General features: G+C 47.9%; 1 protein-coding gene across 1 annotated transcript; it reads right to left on the reverse strand.

Moving 5' to 3' along the window:
* Window positions 1-1,804: 1,804 nt before the first annotated feature.
* LOC308168887 (E3 ubiquitin-protein ligase TRIM35-like) lies at window positions 1,805-4,795 on the reverse strand (the record flags this gene model as incomplete). Its single annotated transcript, XM_080543529.1, has 6 exons — window positions 1,805-2,337; window positions 2,638-2,756; window positions 2,842-2,864; window positions 2,978-3,208; window positions 3,508-3,603; window positions 4,391-4,795. The coding sequence occupies 6 exons, from the start codon at window positions 4,793-4,795 to the stop codon at window positions 1,805-1,807; spliced, it is 1,407 nt and encodes a 468-aa protein (XP_080399655.1).
* Window positions 4,796-18,187: the final 13,392 nt, after the last annotated feature.

Genomic DNA, 18,187 nt, shown 5'->3' on the forward strand with positions numbered 1-18,187 from the left:
ACTACACTACATCCTGCATGGCGTTATGACTACAAAGATGGCCGCAAACATTATACTGATCCCGAGAAATCTCTGCTATTGATAAAAAAATAAGATCAAACAAACAATGTCCCAAACATTAGTTAGTATTGTGTGAAAACATGTTCTACTTTTTTGGTTAAGAATACTACTTTATTATTGGCCTGGACAGCTCACAGCATTTGAAGAGGACAAACTAAAATGAGGAAAAAATGTTATTACCATGATGCTTAAAGGCCAGGGTCTGGAAGACAGGACACACTGGGGTTAACATTGTCAGATATTTCCTCAGTGTTAATGGGGTAGTATGTTGACATTGATTACTAACTGCATACATTGTACGGCGCATAAGGCTCTAAATAGTATTCATGGTTAGTATGCAGTAGATACTTTTAGTAAACAGTAGACAGTATGAGGTTTTGGCCATAGTCGCAGTGCAGTGCTTGGCCTTGCTCTGTTGGAGTGTACAATTATTAATTTATTAATTACATTTTTATGATGGCAGGTTTGGTCCTCCACAGACTCCATCGCATCTCTAAATAAAAATAGTATTTTACCGCCATCTTGTGGTAAAAATGGAATTAAAGCAGTGCTGATATGAGAATAAAAGAATGGAAGAATATTAAAATAATACATCCCTCATGGATTTAAAATGAAAAATGTTTAAACCTTTTTCCAATAGAGGCAAACCTGCATTATTGTACATAATAGTATCTCTCTCTCTCTCACGCACGCACGCACACACACGCACGAACGCACACACACACACACACACACACACACACACACACACACACACACACACACACACACACACACACACACACACACACACACACACACACACACACACACACACTATAACACTTATTATCAGGGTCAGAGAATGACAACTTTCCTCTGTCCTTACAGTCATGCTGCACTCAATTTCTTTGCACCCCACTGTATGTCACAATCACCACTTACATCCTTTTCTGCTGATTTCTCGTCTATCTGTCGGTTGGTCAGGAAAGTCAGTGAATGTTTGTTATATTATGCCCTCTACTGGAGATAGGATTGAATTATGCTCCTGGAGTGACTATTTAAAGACAGACAATAAATCTGGAAGACTATAAACATGTAAAAGAAACTGTTTTCAGTCACAATATATTTTAATAATTTGTTTATTACACAAAATCTCTGCTGCACTAGCATTCACAACATACAGTATTTTTCTGTCCAAATCGTGTCTGCATAGGCTCCATATCATCATTACAGAACATCATATTTTTAAAAATAATTGTATGTAAAGTTGAGGAGCCAAAAGGAATTAACAATCAAATAAAGTTCAACATAAATGTTATGAAACCATGCCTCCATGAAGTAAGAATATGCCAACAGCTTTAAAGGTGCAGTCTGGGATTTAAACAACAACAAATTGGTCTTCCTGACACTTTCTTTGGTAAACAGCCGAGAGATGGTGCTGTAGAAATGGAACCATTCTCAAATTAATAGACTGAGCTATAAACAAAAGACATATATTCTTTCAAGAATCAATGACTATGGGCGTTTAGGTGGGGTAGCGGGTTAAGTGTCGACCACATAACCGCAGGGTTCCCAGTTTGACTTCTTATGTCCTGCATGTCATCCCTCCTCTCTCTCTCACCCATCCTTCCTGTCTAAATCTCTACTGTATCTATCAATAAAACAAAAAATATGAGTGGGACTGCAAATAGTTAGTGGTGGCAATGCCTATATATACTGTAAATACATGGTTGTTCCACTGTTACAGACAGTGGTATCAGCTCTAACTGTGCAGTTCCACTGTTACAGAGGCCTTCACTGGTAAGATCCTTACAGAGATTACATTAGAGCCATTGAATAGGAATGGACGGACGCTCTCAGTGAAAGTGTGTGTAAACGTGTGTAGGTGTGTGTTATTATCAGGGTCAGAGAAAGACAGCTTTCCCCTGTCCCAGTCCAGCTGCACTCTGATCCTCTGGGGTTTCTGCCTCACTGCGAGAGGAGTACCTAGCCCTGACAATGTTCCATATTCACCACTGTTGTGCCATATTCCCCAGCCTCCACCCTCTATGCCTCCCTTCCTCTGGACAGACTCTGCTATCACACCTAGGACCCAGCCTGTATTGTCTGCAACATCAACATCCCAGCAGTGTGTTCCTGAGTTAAAGCCTTCAGAGCCCAGGACCTCTCTGTAGTTATCAAACCTCTCTGAGTTGTCAGGAAGCTGCTGTCTATCATCACTGTATCTCACACTGGTCAGATCCTCAGACAGGATGAGACGTGGATGGGCAGTATTAGGATCCAGAATCACAGGAGCTGAAGAGAGATGCATTTTCTGCTGATACTGTGTTTGTTGTTCACACCCATGTCCACCCCCAAGTGGAGACGATGATAAACCAACAATGATGTCATAATACTGTACATATATCACAGTCAATGTATTTCCTAACTTTCTTTGATACTGTTAACTTCTGTCATTGAACCCGGCATATGCACTCTGGTAGAAAGATGTTTTTGTTTATGTCTGTATGTCTGAGTGTCAATAGCAGTTCATGAGAACACATTATATGTATAGATAATAAAATACATTTAATAAGATATTGAATTTATACTCACTGTATGTCACAATCCTCTGCATCTTCTCCCAGACTCTGAACTGCAGGTTGCCCAGGTGTTTGGCCACATCTATCAGTGCTCCTGAGACCAGCTGTGGATCTGGCAGTGTGCTCTGGGCTCTGGAAGGACATTCAGGAGTCAGTGTGGCTGTGGGGTTGGGTTCAGAACCACAGAGAAGAGAGGGACAGGAGGGAGAACACTTACCTTTTCACTGTGGCCTTGTAGTGCTGCAGAGGCACAAAAGAGTCAAGACCAGATTGAATTAAACAATGAATCAATATTCATCAGTCAATCAGTAATGACCATCAAATCATACTAGCTTATAGAGAGCAGTACTGACCTGCAGAAACGAGATGTCTTCAGCTCTCAGCTCCTCCTCTGTGGCTTTGATTGCGTCTGAAAATGATGAAATCTCTCTGTTCAGCCCCTCAAGCTTCGCCTTCATCCTCCGACTCTTCTGTTCCTCTTCCTCCCTCAGTGCACCTATCCTGACCTCCTCTTCCTCTTTTAGAAATTGGTGAAGCTTCTTAAACTCCTCTTTAATCTGCCCCTCTGTGTGCTGGGCCTGGCTCTGGAGCATACAACACACCAGCCACGGGAAAATTACCACTTACTTTTGCAATCAGTTACATTTCAATCAAATATATTTGTATCAGACTTTTTACAAAGACAATTGTCTCAAACTGTTTTACAATGAGAAGAATACAAACAATATAAACAATAAATACAATGTACACAATATTAACTAACACCCAACCGTGGAACAAAAAGTTGTTATGTGAAATATATTTTATAATATTTAAAGCTGTCATGTTAAAACACTACTAGAATATTAGTGATTAGGATTATCATATGGCTCAACATTCTTACCTTAATGTGCTTTGCTGTTTGATCACAAGTTTCTTTAACTTTACTGAAGACCTTCAGCTTCTCCTGTAACGGTTTCAGTGCAGTGTGGAGTTTCTCCTAGAAATAAACAAAATATAGTATTCAGGAAATGTGTAACACCAATTATACAACAGTTCGTTGCGACTAAGTAATTTGATTGGACAAAAGGCATTCCATGAGTGCCGATATACAGTATAACAGCACTGGGACTTTTAACTATATGTATCACTCCACCGCACAGGTGTTCTATTAAATGACCGTTAATTAGACTACATTAACGGTCGTTATCTATCAGATTATCTATCAGTGGTTACACATGGTAAGTAGAATAGTCTTGTTGATGATTTTTTTTTAATGATGCTTTAGTACTACCATTGTCAGACCAGGTCGCTCTTGTCTCTGTCCCCAGAAGTAGTTGTGTTGGCTTAGGCCAAGATGGTTGCGCCATTATGCTCAGCATGGTAAACATGTTGACATCAGGATGGACACTGGCAGGTCATGTGTTAAGATTGAGAGCAATGGGGGGCTGAGCGAAATCATTTTCTACTTCTTGTAGTTAAGCTTAAAATTGAGAACTGGCCTTCCTCTCCTTAGAGATCCTCCCTTCTTTGCTGTATGTTGTATCTCTCCCTTGTGCACACATTGTATTGAAAGAAACCGGTGATTTGTTGACTACACACTTCACACCTGAACCTAAGCATTCTTAACACATGAAAGGTTTGAATGCTGTACTTTGGTACCCTCTAGGCCTAATCATTAAATTTCGAGACTGAATGTCTCTCCTTGTATGTTCCTTAGATGTTGGTGTTTTACACAAAATAATAATTGTGACCAAATTCATATGGGATCTCATTAAAATGTGTACCTTGTGCTCCTGTGCAGCTTCATCGATAGGGCAGCAGTCATGGTTTTTATGTGTTTTTGAATCCCGACACACCACACACACTGGCTGTTTGTCCTCCCGACAGAAGAGCTTGAGTTTCTCACTGTGCAGACTGCAGAGCACCTCAGACCCTTCTGAAGCTCTCTGACTTCTCTCCTGTAAGAAGGCTTCACACAGATTCTTTAAAGTCAGACTCATGGGAGGTTCTGACTTTGCGGATCTTCTCCTACAAACTGGACATTCACGAAATCCTTTCTCTCTCCAGAATCTCTGCAGACAGGCTTTACAGAAGCTGTGGCTACATGACAAGACGACAGGATCTTTAAAGATGTCACGGCACACAGGACAGGAGAGATCCTCCTCTGGGAGATACGATCTGGAAGCCATTTTCTCACCCAGTCCTTCCTCCTCTGAAATGGCTTCTAAAGTTTACTTTCACCTTTCATGTTGATTCTTGAACATGTACTCTAATTCAGTCAGCAGCAGGTTAAGTCACTGGTTTGTACAGTATTCCCTCCTGTAGTTGTGTAAAGACAGTCTCTCTCCTCTCAGTGTGAGTTGTGTGTTTAGTCTGGTGTCTCTTGGAGCAGGCATGAATCTCAGTGCCTGTCAGAAAGGACTGTTAACAAACTAAACTTTGCTTCCTCCTCCGTTGGTCCACTAACCGCATTGCTTCCTGTATTCTGTCTGTAACCTAGATCAGTAAACAGGTGGGGCTTTGAGAGAGCAATAATCTACAGTCATGTAGTCTATAGGAACAATGATTATATCATGGGTGAACTTTGCTCTCATCCTCATTATCAACACACAGACATACACACACACACACCATAAAACAATATTGTCAGACCGTGCCTCCATGAAGTAAGGTTTATTATGGCAACAGCCATATGTGATTTTGAATAAACATAAAATTAGCTCACTACACAGCATCATGACTTGAATGACTTTACATGATATGACTTTACATGATATGTGTGTATTAAACAAGAGCATAATTGTGGGGAGCGTGTCGCATCTGGCTTGCAGAGGGGGCTGCAGGACGGTTGGTGAAGGGGATGGGGGCGTAATTGGCACTGGCTGATGCCAATTAAACCCCCATCAGTGGCGTGTTAACTGTTGTGCCTGTTTCCTCCCCCCGAGAGACCAGTAGGTGGAGGAGAGAGAGAGAGAGAGACTCTAAGCTGCGACCGAAAGGGTCGGGCGGGCGGTGAGTGGAGACAATAGCTGAGCGAGGCTCAGCGACACCGGTGAGAGCCGTAATACGGCAGAGAGTATCAGTGCCTGGTGGTAGTAACGATGGTCTTTATTATGTTTGTGTTGTGCTAATAAATGTAGATCCACACAGGTATACAAACTGAGCTCCGTTTACTGCCATGTGCCATTCATTCTGACAACACACACACACCGTCGTAAAGCTCTAACAGACGTACGTAACGTGACGTCGTAAAGGGCAACAAAGTGCTGCAAAGACAATGACACTGTCGTACATAACATTTCCCCCCCCTTTCCAAAACTCAAACAACTAAAGTAACAGTCAAACAGGAGTAGGGCCTGAAGGCCTATGTGTGAAATTTAGTGACATAGTCCTGGAGGTGTGCAGGGCGAGCCCGTTCCCGCTGTGGCCTATCGACCTCCCCCCTGGGCTGTGACCCTGCGAGGAAGCCAGGGTTAGGTGGAGGAGGGTGAGGAAGAGGAACAGCAGGTAGAGGCTGAGCGGGTGGAGGCCACATAGGCAGTGGCTGCGGCGGAGCCTGGGGCGGCCTAGCTGCCCTTAGCAGTACAGGACTCGAGGCCTTTGAGACAGTTCTATCTGTCTCTGCTGCACCGGCTGCTGGCAGCAGTGTGGCCATGGCAGGCCCAGGAGGACCAGGCACCCTCCGCAGTCGGCTGGCGTGCCAGCGGGATCCGTCGCTCAGCAGGAACGTGGCTGGCCCCAGCTGACGTGTCACCTGAAGGGGCTGAGACCAGAAAGATGCCATCTTGTTATGTCGCTGGGGCCTACGGGCCCGAACCCAGTCGGACACCTTGATGGTGGTGGTCTTTACTCCACGTTTCTTGTCGAAGCGTCGCTTCATCTCCCCCTGATGTGTGGCCACTGCTGCTTGAGCAGCATCTCGGGTGCTGCCTGCTGCAGGTGTCACTGCATCCCGGGACCTGAGTCTGTTCAGTGGCAAGTCCATCTCACGGCCAAGCATGAGGGATGCTGGAGAGGTCTGCGTTGTTGCATGCTGACTAGCTCTGTAGTGCAACAGTGTTTGGTTGAGTGCGGCCTGGAATGTGCACCCCTGGAACAGATGTGCTCGGATCCCATTTTTAAGGCTTTGGTTGAAACGTTCCACCCCCCCGTTGGCCTGAGGGTGGAAGTATGCCGTGCGGATGTGCTTGATCCCCTTGGTGCGGAGGAAGTCCGAGAACTCTGCTGAGATGAACTGGGGCCCATTATCTGTGGTGATGGTGAGTGGCAGACCCCATCTAGCAAACAGGCCATCCAGGATGTCAATAATGGTCCGTGTTGTGACCGTTCCTGCTGGGACCACTTCAGGCCATTTGGAGTGGAGGTCGTATGCCACCACCAGAAAGCGTTGGTGGTGCGGGACCCCTCGGCCATGGATCTCTCCACAGATATCAAGCTGGAGATGCTCCCATGGGCGGGGCGGCCACGGGGTAGGCTGCAGGGGTGTTGAGGCTGGCAACCCACTTTTCCCGCTGAGCAGACATGGTGCACAGTCCTTGACCATTGTTTCGATGTCACGGTCGATGCCTGGCCACCACACCAGGTCGCGGCATCGTTGCTTGACCCTCACTATGCCCAAATGACCTTCGTGCGCCATGGACATGACACGCGCACGCAGGCCACTTGGGATCACAGTGCAGAGGCCCCTGGAGACACAGACGTCCCCCCAGCATGAGAGTTCGTGCCGTACTCTAGCGAACGGGGCCAAATCCTCCGGCACCCGTGATGGCCATCCGGTGCGTATGTAGGTGCGCAGGGTGGATAGCAAAGGGTCCTGTTCCGATTCCCGCTGCAGCTCCTCTAGTGACACTGCTGTCTGCAGGGGCCCATGCAACATCTGGATGAGCTCTGGCTCTGTGTCGTCATCCGGAGAGACAGTTGGGGTGGGGGCCTCGATAGACCGAGAGAGGAGGTCGGCCACTACGTTGTCCCTCCCCGGGGTGAACCTGAGCTGGTAGTCATACTGCCTGAGCCGCTCCCCCCACCTGTGCAAACGGAGAGGCCTGTGCCCACTGCCTGAGGCTGACAGCAGTGTGGTCAGGGCCTGGTGGTCTGTACGGAGGGTGAACCGCCGGCCGTATAGATAGAGGTGCCACCTCTCACATGCCCAGACACAGGCTAGAGCTTCGCGTTCGCCGACTGAATACCTCTGTTCGGTGGGGCTAAGAGCCCTGGAGGCAAAGGCAACTGGCCGCTCGACGCCGTCCTGAACCTGTGAGAGCACGGCACCCACCGCCCCGGCTGAGGCGTCACAGGTGACGAGGGTAGGGCTGGACGGGTCAAAGTGGGCCAGGATGGGGGTTGTGGTGAGCTGGATCTTCAGCGAGTGGAACGCCCTTGAGCATGCTGCAGTCCACTTCCATGGCTCCTCTTTCTTGAGCAGTTGGCGAAGGGGAGCTGTGGTCTGAGAGTAGTGGGGCAGGAACCGTAGGTAATAAGCTGTCATGCCCAGGAATGAGGCTACTTGGGAAGCAGAGGTGGGCTCCGGAATCCGGTGTATGGCGTCGACATTGGACAGGAGAGGTGTGATGCCCTTTGCTGTGAGGCGAAACCCCACAAAGTCGATGGCGGTAGCGGCGAAGGAGCATTTCTCTGTGTTCAGGGTCAGATTATTGTCCAGGAGGGCTGCAAACACCCTGTGAAGCCACTCGTTGTGTGTTGGCACATCTGGGGCATGGACCACGATGTCATCCAAGAACACCGCGACCCCAGGGATACCAGCAAGGATGGTGGTCATGACCTTCTGGAAGCAGCTGGGGGCGGAGCTAAGCCCAAAAGGCATTCGGGTGTACCGGAAGACCCCAGCGTGCGATACAAAGGTTGTCAAGTCTCTGCTGGCTGGGTGGAGGGGAACCTGGAGATAGCCCTGGCGCAGGTCGAGCTTTGTGAAAACCGTGGAGCCGTAGAAGTGGGTGGTCAGCTCCTCTGAGGTAGGCAAGGGATATTTATCTGGAATCACCGCCTTGTTGACAGACCGCAGGTCCACACAGACTCTCAACCCCCCTGACTTTTTCTTAGCGATGACCAGGTTTGAAATCCAGGGGGCGGCGTTGACCGGCTCGATGATGCCTGCCTGCAGCAGCATGTTGAGTTCCTTTGTGACATCATCCCTCAGAGCGAGAGGGATCCGGCGCAGGGGCTGCATGACTGGTGACACCTCTGTGTTCACCAGGGGTCTGTGTGTGAAGGCTGTGAGGCAACCCAGTCCATCGAACAGCGCTGGCCATTTCTGCTCCCAGGTGGAGGTGACATGTTGAATGGCTGACACACTGTCGTCATGCAGTGTGAATCCCAGGCCCGTGAACAGGTCGAGGCCCAGCAGATTGGCACCCCGCTTAGCGATGTGGAATGGGAATGCAGACATGTGCTTAGATCCATAGTGCACTGGTACCTGAAGGATGCCCACAATCTCTATCTTAGAGCTATCATATCCGCACAGGGGAGTGGAGGGCTGCTGCAATGGCAGGTGGGCAAAGAATTTGTTGTAGGTGCTGAGATTGAGAAGAGACGCAGCCGCGCCTGTATCCAGTAACAAGGGAAGGCTGACCTCACCCAGCTGCACTGTGCATGTTTTAAAGCTCACATGGTTTGTAGACACAGTTCTAATTTCAGTATGGTCGCTGCGAGTTGAGCGGGGTCTGGACTGTGGGGGATGAGCCGCAGGAGCAGACCTGCACACTTTAGCAAAATGGTTGGGCTTCAAACAGTTCCTGCATGTCTGCCCTCGAGCTGGGCAGTTAGGAGCCGTGCATTGTGTGAGCTAGCCCCACAGTTATTACAGCTATCAGAGCTACGTGTGTTCCCCTGTCTGCGAGCTTGCTGTACTGGGAACCACGCATCTGTGTCCTCTTGGCTGTCCTGGTAGGCAGGCTGAAGCTGTTGCGTGAGTGAGGCCGTGGAGGCGGAGTCGGAGCGTGAGCTGGCAGTCAGCATGCTAGTACACTGTAACGCTGATTCTACCTGCATGGCTTTAGCTAGAGCATCATCTAGTGTTAGCTCATCTGGCTCCAAAAGTAATTTCTCCCTGATTTTCTCACACAATGTCCCTTCAATAAGCTGATCCCGTACGATTTGATCGTGAATCACCCCGTAGTTGCATTTTCGCGCCAGATCCCTGAGATCGGTCACGTAGCTCAGAACAGACTCACCGGGGCGTTGAAGCCGTTTTTGTAGCTTGTACCGCCGGAGAAGCACCCGTTGTTTGCCGGCAAAGTGATTAGTGAGGAGAGCGACAGCTTCCTCGTAGGTCTCAGCGCAGCCGAGGCCTCGGAATATCCTCTGACCCTCCGTACTGAGACAGTGACGGAGCAGCGCCATTTTCCGCTTGTCGGAAAGTTCTGTGAAGTCCATGGCGTCTAGGTAGACAGTAAAGTCATCCAGCCATCCTACCCACGGAATAGGAGGCTCGCCGGGCAGAGACAAGAAAGGTGCCGGTGGTGGCAAAGTAAATTCAGCCATCTTCGTCGCCAATATTATGTTTGTGTTGTGCTAATAAATGTAGATCCACACAGGTATACAAACTGAGCTCCGTTTACTGCCATGTGCCATTCATTCTGACAACACACACACACCGTCGTAAAGCTCTAACAGACGTACGTAACGTGACGTCGTAAAGGGCAACAAAGTGCTGCAAAGACAATGACACTGTCGTACATAACAGTCTTCTCCCCGCAGTGTGGAGAGAACCGGCAGGAAGTAGAGAGCGAGCCCGCCCGCCACTAGCTGAGCGACCAGCCCGCATCTAACCCATTCCCCGGAGTGTCGGAGACGGGACACCGGCTTACTAAGGGAGTACTAAGTCCACCTAAGTCCACCCTTTTTTTTGCCCTCCCCAAGAAGAGCCCTAAGTTTCACGTTAGACGCCAGGAGGCGAGTTTCAGTTGGACTATGTTCATGAGAGTCTATGAAAAGCATGCAAGCCTACACTAAGTGTCCACACCTTTGACCTGAAATGTGTAGTACAGAATGACGAAGGTGAGAGGTTCCGAGAGATGAGACCTTGATGTGAGTCACCAGCACTTCAGGTATTTGTCATTGTCATTGTATTAGCAATTCTATTTCATGAACATAGTAGCATTTCGTAAAAATTGTGTGTTGGTAGCAGTGGGCAATCATTTTAAATGTAATGTAATGTGTCTTCTAAACCCCTAAAAAAGAGTTCGGAAACACTTTTTTGGTTGATTATTCCTCCCCTTTAATAATACCAATTGGTATTGTATTTTATATCGTTGGAAAGCCTGATTGGTCACCTTTACAATGAGGTACAACTTGTAAGGATCATACATTCATGGAATGAGTACCACAGCTAAACGTGTGGGTAGCGGCCCAAATAAATTTGCCAAAATCCCCTGCAATATTCTTCTGTTGGTATTCACTCTCGTTTTGAGCTTCAAGTGCTGGCAGGTGTATATCAGTCACAGGTGTGTGACTGGCACCTGAATGGCACCTAATTGACAGGAATGATATTCTGGGGCCAGTGGCGATCCCATATCTCCAGAATCTGGGACCTAACTCCATCCTCCATGATGACAACACTCGCCCCCACAGAGCCAGGATCATCACAGAGCACCTCCAGTATTTGGGAGTGGAGAGGGTGGAATGGCCTGCCGTGAGTCCAGACCTCAACCCAATTGAACACTTGTGGGATCAGCTTGGGCGTGCTGTACGTGCCAGAGTGACCAACGCAACCATGTTGGCTGACTTGCAGCAAATCCTAGTTGAGGAATGGGATGCCGTCCCACAGCAGTGTGTGACCAGGCTGGTGACCAGCATGAGGAGGAGGTGCCAAGCTGTTGTGACTGCGTATGGATCTTCCACACGCTACTGAGGTCCCTGACAGTGTAAAATTAATAAAGTGTAAAAATGGCCAATATGTGTTGTTTTTTCCTTATTACTGTGGGAGAGTGCAATCATCCAATCCACCAAGCAACTCAAAACGAGAGTGAATACCAACAGAAGAATATAGGCAATTTTGGCAAATATTTTTTGGCCACTACCCACACGTTTAGCTGGGTTGCTCATTCCACTAATGCATGATCCTTACAAGTTGTACCTCGTTGTAAAGGTGACTAATCAGGCTTTCCAATGATATAAAATACAATACCAATTGGTATTATTAAAGGGGAGGAATAATCAACAAAAAAAGAGTTTCCGAACTTTTTTTGAGGGGTTTATTTTTATTACAGCTTTGATGCCCAGATGGGATGGGAAGGAACTACACAAGTCCCACAGATGCATTATGGACTATAATGACAAATGCATACACACGGACACAACATTATTATTGTTTCCTTTTGCCATTTTTTCTCGTTGATTTGGGGGGTGTAGAGTATTTGGGTTTGCATCTATTGCTCTAGCATTGTTTATTCTACCTGGCCTGAGTACGTTACGTCACTACGTTATTACGTACCTGTTGGACGTACCTCCCAGCATTCCTATGTAGGACGTGACATGCAATGTAACGTTGTCATTACTCCAAGTAAAGAAGCTAGTAAACTACAGTCCGTTTCTCCGTGTTTATTTGAGTAGCCTACTAACCACAGTAGGTACACAACAGTGGCGACGAGGTGGTTGGAAAGTGAACCCTGTCTCTGATATGACCGAACTTGTTTCGCAGGAACAACAAACTGAGACTAGTGACTCCGACGTGAGTAGTGAAAGTGTAAGTCCCGTTATACAGCGTGGCAAGATGGCTAGAATTGGATCAATTGACTCGTTTGACGGCGCGACGGATGACTGGGTCGAATATACTGAACGCATTTCACAGTATTTCAAGGCAAATGACATTGAGGATGACACACATGTTGCAGTGTTGCTGAGTGCAATGGGGGGGAAATCATATGGCCTAACTGCCCCAGAAAAGCCTTCCGTAAAAACATTCCAGCAACTGGTGGAGGTAATGAAAGAACATTTATCCCCAAAACCACTACTAATTGCTGAACGTTTCAGATTCCATACATTCCATTCCGAAATCAACATGAGGGTGAATCCATAGTCAGTTACGTGGCTGAGCTGAAGAGACTCACTGAACATTGTGAATTTGCAAATGGACTGAATGATGCGTTGAGAGACCGTTTGGTATGTGGCATTCTTGGTGAGGCCATACGGAAGAGACTGCTAACAGAGGCCGGCCTCACGTTCAAAAGGGCAGTGGAAATCGCAGTCTCAATGGAAACAGCAGCCAGGGATGCTGTTGAACTGCAGACAGGAGTAAAGGCAGTAAATGTAAACAAAATGGCAACCGTCACACAAACAAGAGAGCAAGAACTGTGTTACAGGTGTGGGAGGGGCTCACATTCCCCATCACAGTGTAGGTTTAAAGACGAAGTCTGCAGACTATGTAACAAAACTGGACATATCCAGAGGGTGTGTCGCTCGGGAAAATCAAGAGTGAACAAAAATGAAAAAAAGACACAGTGGAGTGCGCAAAAGAACAGGAAAGTGCACAACATGGAGGAGGCTGCAGACGACGAGTCAGACGAGGAGCGTGAACATAACAGTTGGTGTTTACCACGTCAAAGGAGGCGGCAGGGAAGCTTGCACCACAGGTGAATGGCAAACAAGTACAAATGGAACTGGATACCGGCTCTGCAGTGTCAGTGATGGCACACATTGACTTTGTGAAGTACTTTGGAGACCAGAAGCTGAACCCATCATCTATCCTCCTAAAAACATACACTGGAGAGAAAATCAAGCCCCTCGGAGTACTGCCTGTGGATGTACAACACAATGGTCAACAATGCATTTTGGACTTGTACGTCGTAAGAAGAGGAGGACCAGCGTTGTGGGGGCGAGACTGGCTGAGGAAGCTGCAGCTGGACTGGAAATCCATTAAGAGCCTGCAGGTGGCGCCAAACCCCACTCACAAGTCCACAGAGGTGAAACTGGAGAAAGTCTTGGATGCCGCAGCACCTGTATTCCAAGACGGCATCGGGACGTTAAAACACATCAAGGGAAAAATCGTTCTCCAAGACGGAGCCAACCCACGTTTCCACAAAGCACGCCCAGTTCCATACGCCATACGACAGAAAGTGGAAGCTGAGCTGGACTGCCTGGAAGCTGATGGGATCCTGTCCAAGGTAGACTGGAGTCCATGGGCCACACCCGTTGTCCCAGTAGCAAAGAAGTCAGGGGCAGTGAGGCTGTGTGGAGACTTCAAGATCACCATCAATCCTGTGCTACAAGCAGAACAATATCCATTACCCAGGATTGAGGACATCTTCGCAAACCTGGCCGGTGGAAAACGGTTCACCAAGGTGGACCTGGCTGAAGCCTATCTACAGATGGAGATAGAAGAAGACTCGAAGATGTTCCTGACGATAAACACTTTGAAAGGCCTGTACCGATACAACAGGCTGGTCTTCGGAGTGGCCTCTGCCCCGGCCATATGGCAGCGAGCCATGGATCAGGTGTTACAAGGGATTCCAGGCACACAGTGCTACTTAGATGATATCATTGTGACGGGGGCCAACGATAACGAACACCTGGAGAACCTCCAGAAGGTCTTACAGAGACTTCAAGACTACGGACTCCGGGCCAGACGTGACAAGTGTGAGTTTTTTAAATCATGTATCACATACTGTGGCCACACCATCGATGCACAGGGCTTGCATAGATGCAAAGAGAAAATCGAGGCCGTCATGGAGGCTCCTCAGCCACAGGATGTACAGCAGCTGAGGTCGTTTCTCGGATTCATCAACTACTACAACCGGTTCATGCCTAACCTGTCCACGGTGCTCTACCCGTTGAACCAACTACTTCAGGCAGAACGGAAATGGAAATGGACCACAGAATGTGAACAGGCCTTCCAGGAAGTGAAGAAGCTTGTGACATCGGAGACAGTACTCACACATTACGACCCCTCCTTGCCTGTGAAGTTAGCATGCGACGCTTCGCCGTATGGTATAGGAGCCGTTATGTCACATGTGATGCGGGACGGGACCGAAAGACCAATAGCGTTCGCCTCACGCTCCCTGGCCCCGGCCGAGAAGAATTACTCTCAAATAGACAAGGAGGCGTTGGGCCTGGTCTGGGGCGTAAAACGGTTTAACCAGTACCTGTACGGCAGGGAGTTCATCCTGGTGACTGACCATCAACCGCTGGTCTCGATATTCAACCCCCAGAAGGCGATTCCCGTGACAGCTGCAGCACGGATGCAACGCTGGGCCCTGTTCCTAGGAGGGCACCGGTACAAGATCGAATTCAAGAGAACACTGCAACACGCCAACGCAGACGGGTTGTCCCGGCTGCCACTTGACACAGCAACAACGACAAAGGGGGACAAGGAACCGGTGGAGATGTTCACACTCATGCAACTCGAAAGCCTCCCGGTGACGGCGGAAATGATTGAGAGAGAGACCCGGAAAGATGCAACTCTCTCACAAGTGTACAGAGCAACGCAGACTGGCTGGACAACCCACGAAGGGTCTCCCCTCACTCCCTATTACCGACGTAGGGACGAGCTCACCATTGACTCTGGATGCCTTATGTGGGGAATGAGGATCGTCATCCCCACCAAGCTCAGGTCCAGGGTGCTGGAAGAGCTACACAGTGGCCATCTGGGAGTGGTGAAGATGAAAGCACTCGCCAGGAGCTACGTCTGGTGGCCGGGGATTGACCAACAGATAGAACAACTCGCCATGCATTGCTCTGGCTGCCTGAGCCGACAGTTGCACCTCTCCATGCCTGGGAATGGCCTGCATCGCCATGGCAACGTATCCACATTGATTTCGCCGGTCCATTCATGGGGACAACATTCCTAGTGGTGGTCGATGCATGTTCAAAGTGGCCAGAAGTGTTCACCATGAGCTCCACGACAACAGCCCACACGATCGACGTGTTGAGAAGCCTCTTTGCAAGAACTGGTATCCCCGAACAGTTGGTGAGTGACAATGGTCCTCAATTCACGGCTAATGAATTCCAGATGTTCCTGAAGCTCAATGGAATTCGCACACATAACATCAGCCCCCTATCATCCGGCTACCAACGGGCTCGCCGAGAGGTTCGTACAAACCCTAAAACAAGGTCTGCGAGCTATGGCAGATGCCTCTCTCTCTCTACGTCAGAAGCTGGCCAATGTCCTGTTTGCCTACCGTAACGCCACTCACACTACTACCAACCGGACACCCGCCATGCTGTTCCTGGGACGTGGGTTACGCTCAAGACTGGACTTGCTTAAGCCAAATCTGCGGCGGACTGTAATGGATCGGCAGATCAGACAGGGTCTAAGGGCGCACGACAGGGAAACACGTCAACTAGAGATTGGACAGACTGTGCTGGCCAGGGATTACCGTGGAGAACACAAGTGGGTGCCCGGCATAATCAAAGAAAGACAAGGGCCCTTGTCCTACACTGTAGAAGTAGCTCCTGACACTGTCTGGCGACGCCACCTTGACCAACTACGGAGGTCAGAGGTACGCACTGCAGAAGAGGTGGTGGATCCTGCTGCACGTATCACCGCTGCTCAGGAGAGCCTGAGCCTGCCTACCTCCAACACTGCTCAGGAGAGCCTGGGCCTGCCAACCTCCGACCGTGAAACGGGGTGTCTGCCTAGCCCTGGTCGGCCCCTGACCCCACGCCTGGGTCTCCCTGCTGGTGGTGCGAGCCCGGGGTCACACCCCCGGAGGAGAGACGTTATCCAACACGCACCCACAGACCTCCAGACAAACTATCTCTCTGAATAAGACACTAGTGTGTTTAGTTATCCGTTTAAAGCAAGGGTATTGTTAGTTATGTTCAACCTAGTAAATGCTATGGTGTTTAATGTTGTTGTTATCTAGAAGGGGAGGAGTTGTAGAGTATTTGGGTTTGCATCTATTGCTCTAGCATTGTTTATTCTACCTGGCCTGAGTACGTTACGTCACTATGTTATTACGTACCTGTTGGACGTACCTCCCAGCATTCCTATGTAGGACGTGACATGCAATGTAACGTTGTCATTACTCCAAGTAAAGAAGCTAGTAAACTACAGTCCGTTTCTCCGTGTTTATTTGAGTAGCCTACTAACCACAGTAGGTACACAACAGGGGGTATCAGCATTCAAATATGCATAACTTCTTCCACTTGTTTCTACCCTTTCATAATCTGGAAAAAACTGAAAAATGTTGTTGCCCTACTTCACCTTTTCAACTTGTCACAAAAAATATCCCCAAATTCATTGGGCTATAGGCCTACTGGATTAGGCTACACTCCTAGCTCTTCACATTGCACCATATTATAATGTTTTTGAGGAATCGGCATCACCTGGAAACAATCTCTGTGACAAGACTCATCTTTCATTGTAATTCTGTACATGCCACATCTGTATGACAAGACCCATCAGTCACCCATCAAGTTCAATCAAAATTGTCCCAGTGGTATCGGAAATACAGTGTGTGACATACGAATGGACAGAATTTTGTGACATGAACGGTCAGATTCCAGATTTCATTGTGGGGGACAATTTGCCTGAGACATTGCTATCATGAGAACAGAAGAAGTAGAAACCAATCTAAACTGATGTAAATTATGATGTATATCAATGGTTACATGTTTTATTAAGTTAACAACCAACAATCAGATGTGAGAACCACCCCAAAATTAAGTGGACAACCAGCCCAAACTGGACCTTTTGCTAAATGTGACACCGTCTGATCATTTGGTCCGCATGTTGGCAACCAATCAAAATGTTTGGACTTTTATTTTGAAACACAGAACTACGTTTCAACGTTGTTGAGAATCACAACACAAACTCGCTAGTCATGCCAAAATACAGCACCGCAATGGATTGGGTGAGTAATCCCCACTGCTACCTAATTAACTATAACCAGGGGTGCACATAACTGGTGCGCCAGTGCGCATGCGTCGCCAAAATGCATGCTGCGCGGCAGATCAGCCGCATGAACGCGCTCTTGCGCACCAACAGCTGGAACCGCTGGGAGAGGAATTTACTTCCTCAAAATCCAACTGCTGACTGCTGACGTTTTACAGCCTCATTATCGCACCTCGACCCCTGACCCAGGGAATATGGTTGGGGATTCTATTAGAAAAAAAAAGACTTTGTTGCACAATCAAAATAATGAGCTATTTAAAGTGATAGCCTACAACATCCTCTACCATGGTTGAAATTGAGGACAGTATTAACAGCAGTCAAGAGAGCAGTGATGATTATGATTAAGCTTGTAGCATAAATAAATGCTTAGGCTGTAACTTTTTGTTGAAAAGTTGATTTCAGTGTTTACAGAACAGAGCAGTGCTTAAAGAGATGTCAGTTGATTTCATTGTGTTTAAAGAACAGACATTCAGTTAGTGCTTAAAGAGATGTCAGTTGATTTCATTGTGTTTAAAGGAGTCTGACAGACTTTCATGCTTAAAGAGCAGTCATTTGATTTTGCATTTGTTTCGGACACAATAATTTGTTCGTTCATCTTTATTTATGAATACATGTCGTTTTGCTAATATAAGTTATCCATGTATCCCTTTTTATCCATCCTGTGGGACGGGTCGTGACTCGCGAGCTCGGGGAGCACCAAGCAGCATCCCTAGGTGCTCCTCTGAGCACTGGC

Source organism: Nansenia antarctica (genome assembly GCF_963989245.1).
Source record: "Nansenia antarctica genome assembly, chromosome: 12".
NCBI lineage: Eukaryota > Metazoa > Chordata > Actinopteri > Argentiniformes > Microstomatidae > Nansenia > Nansenia antarctica.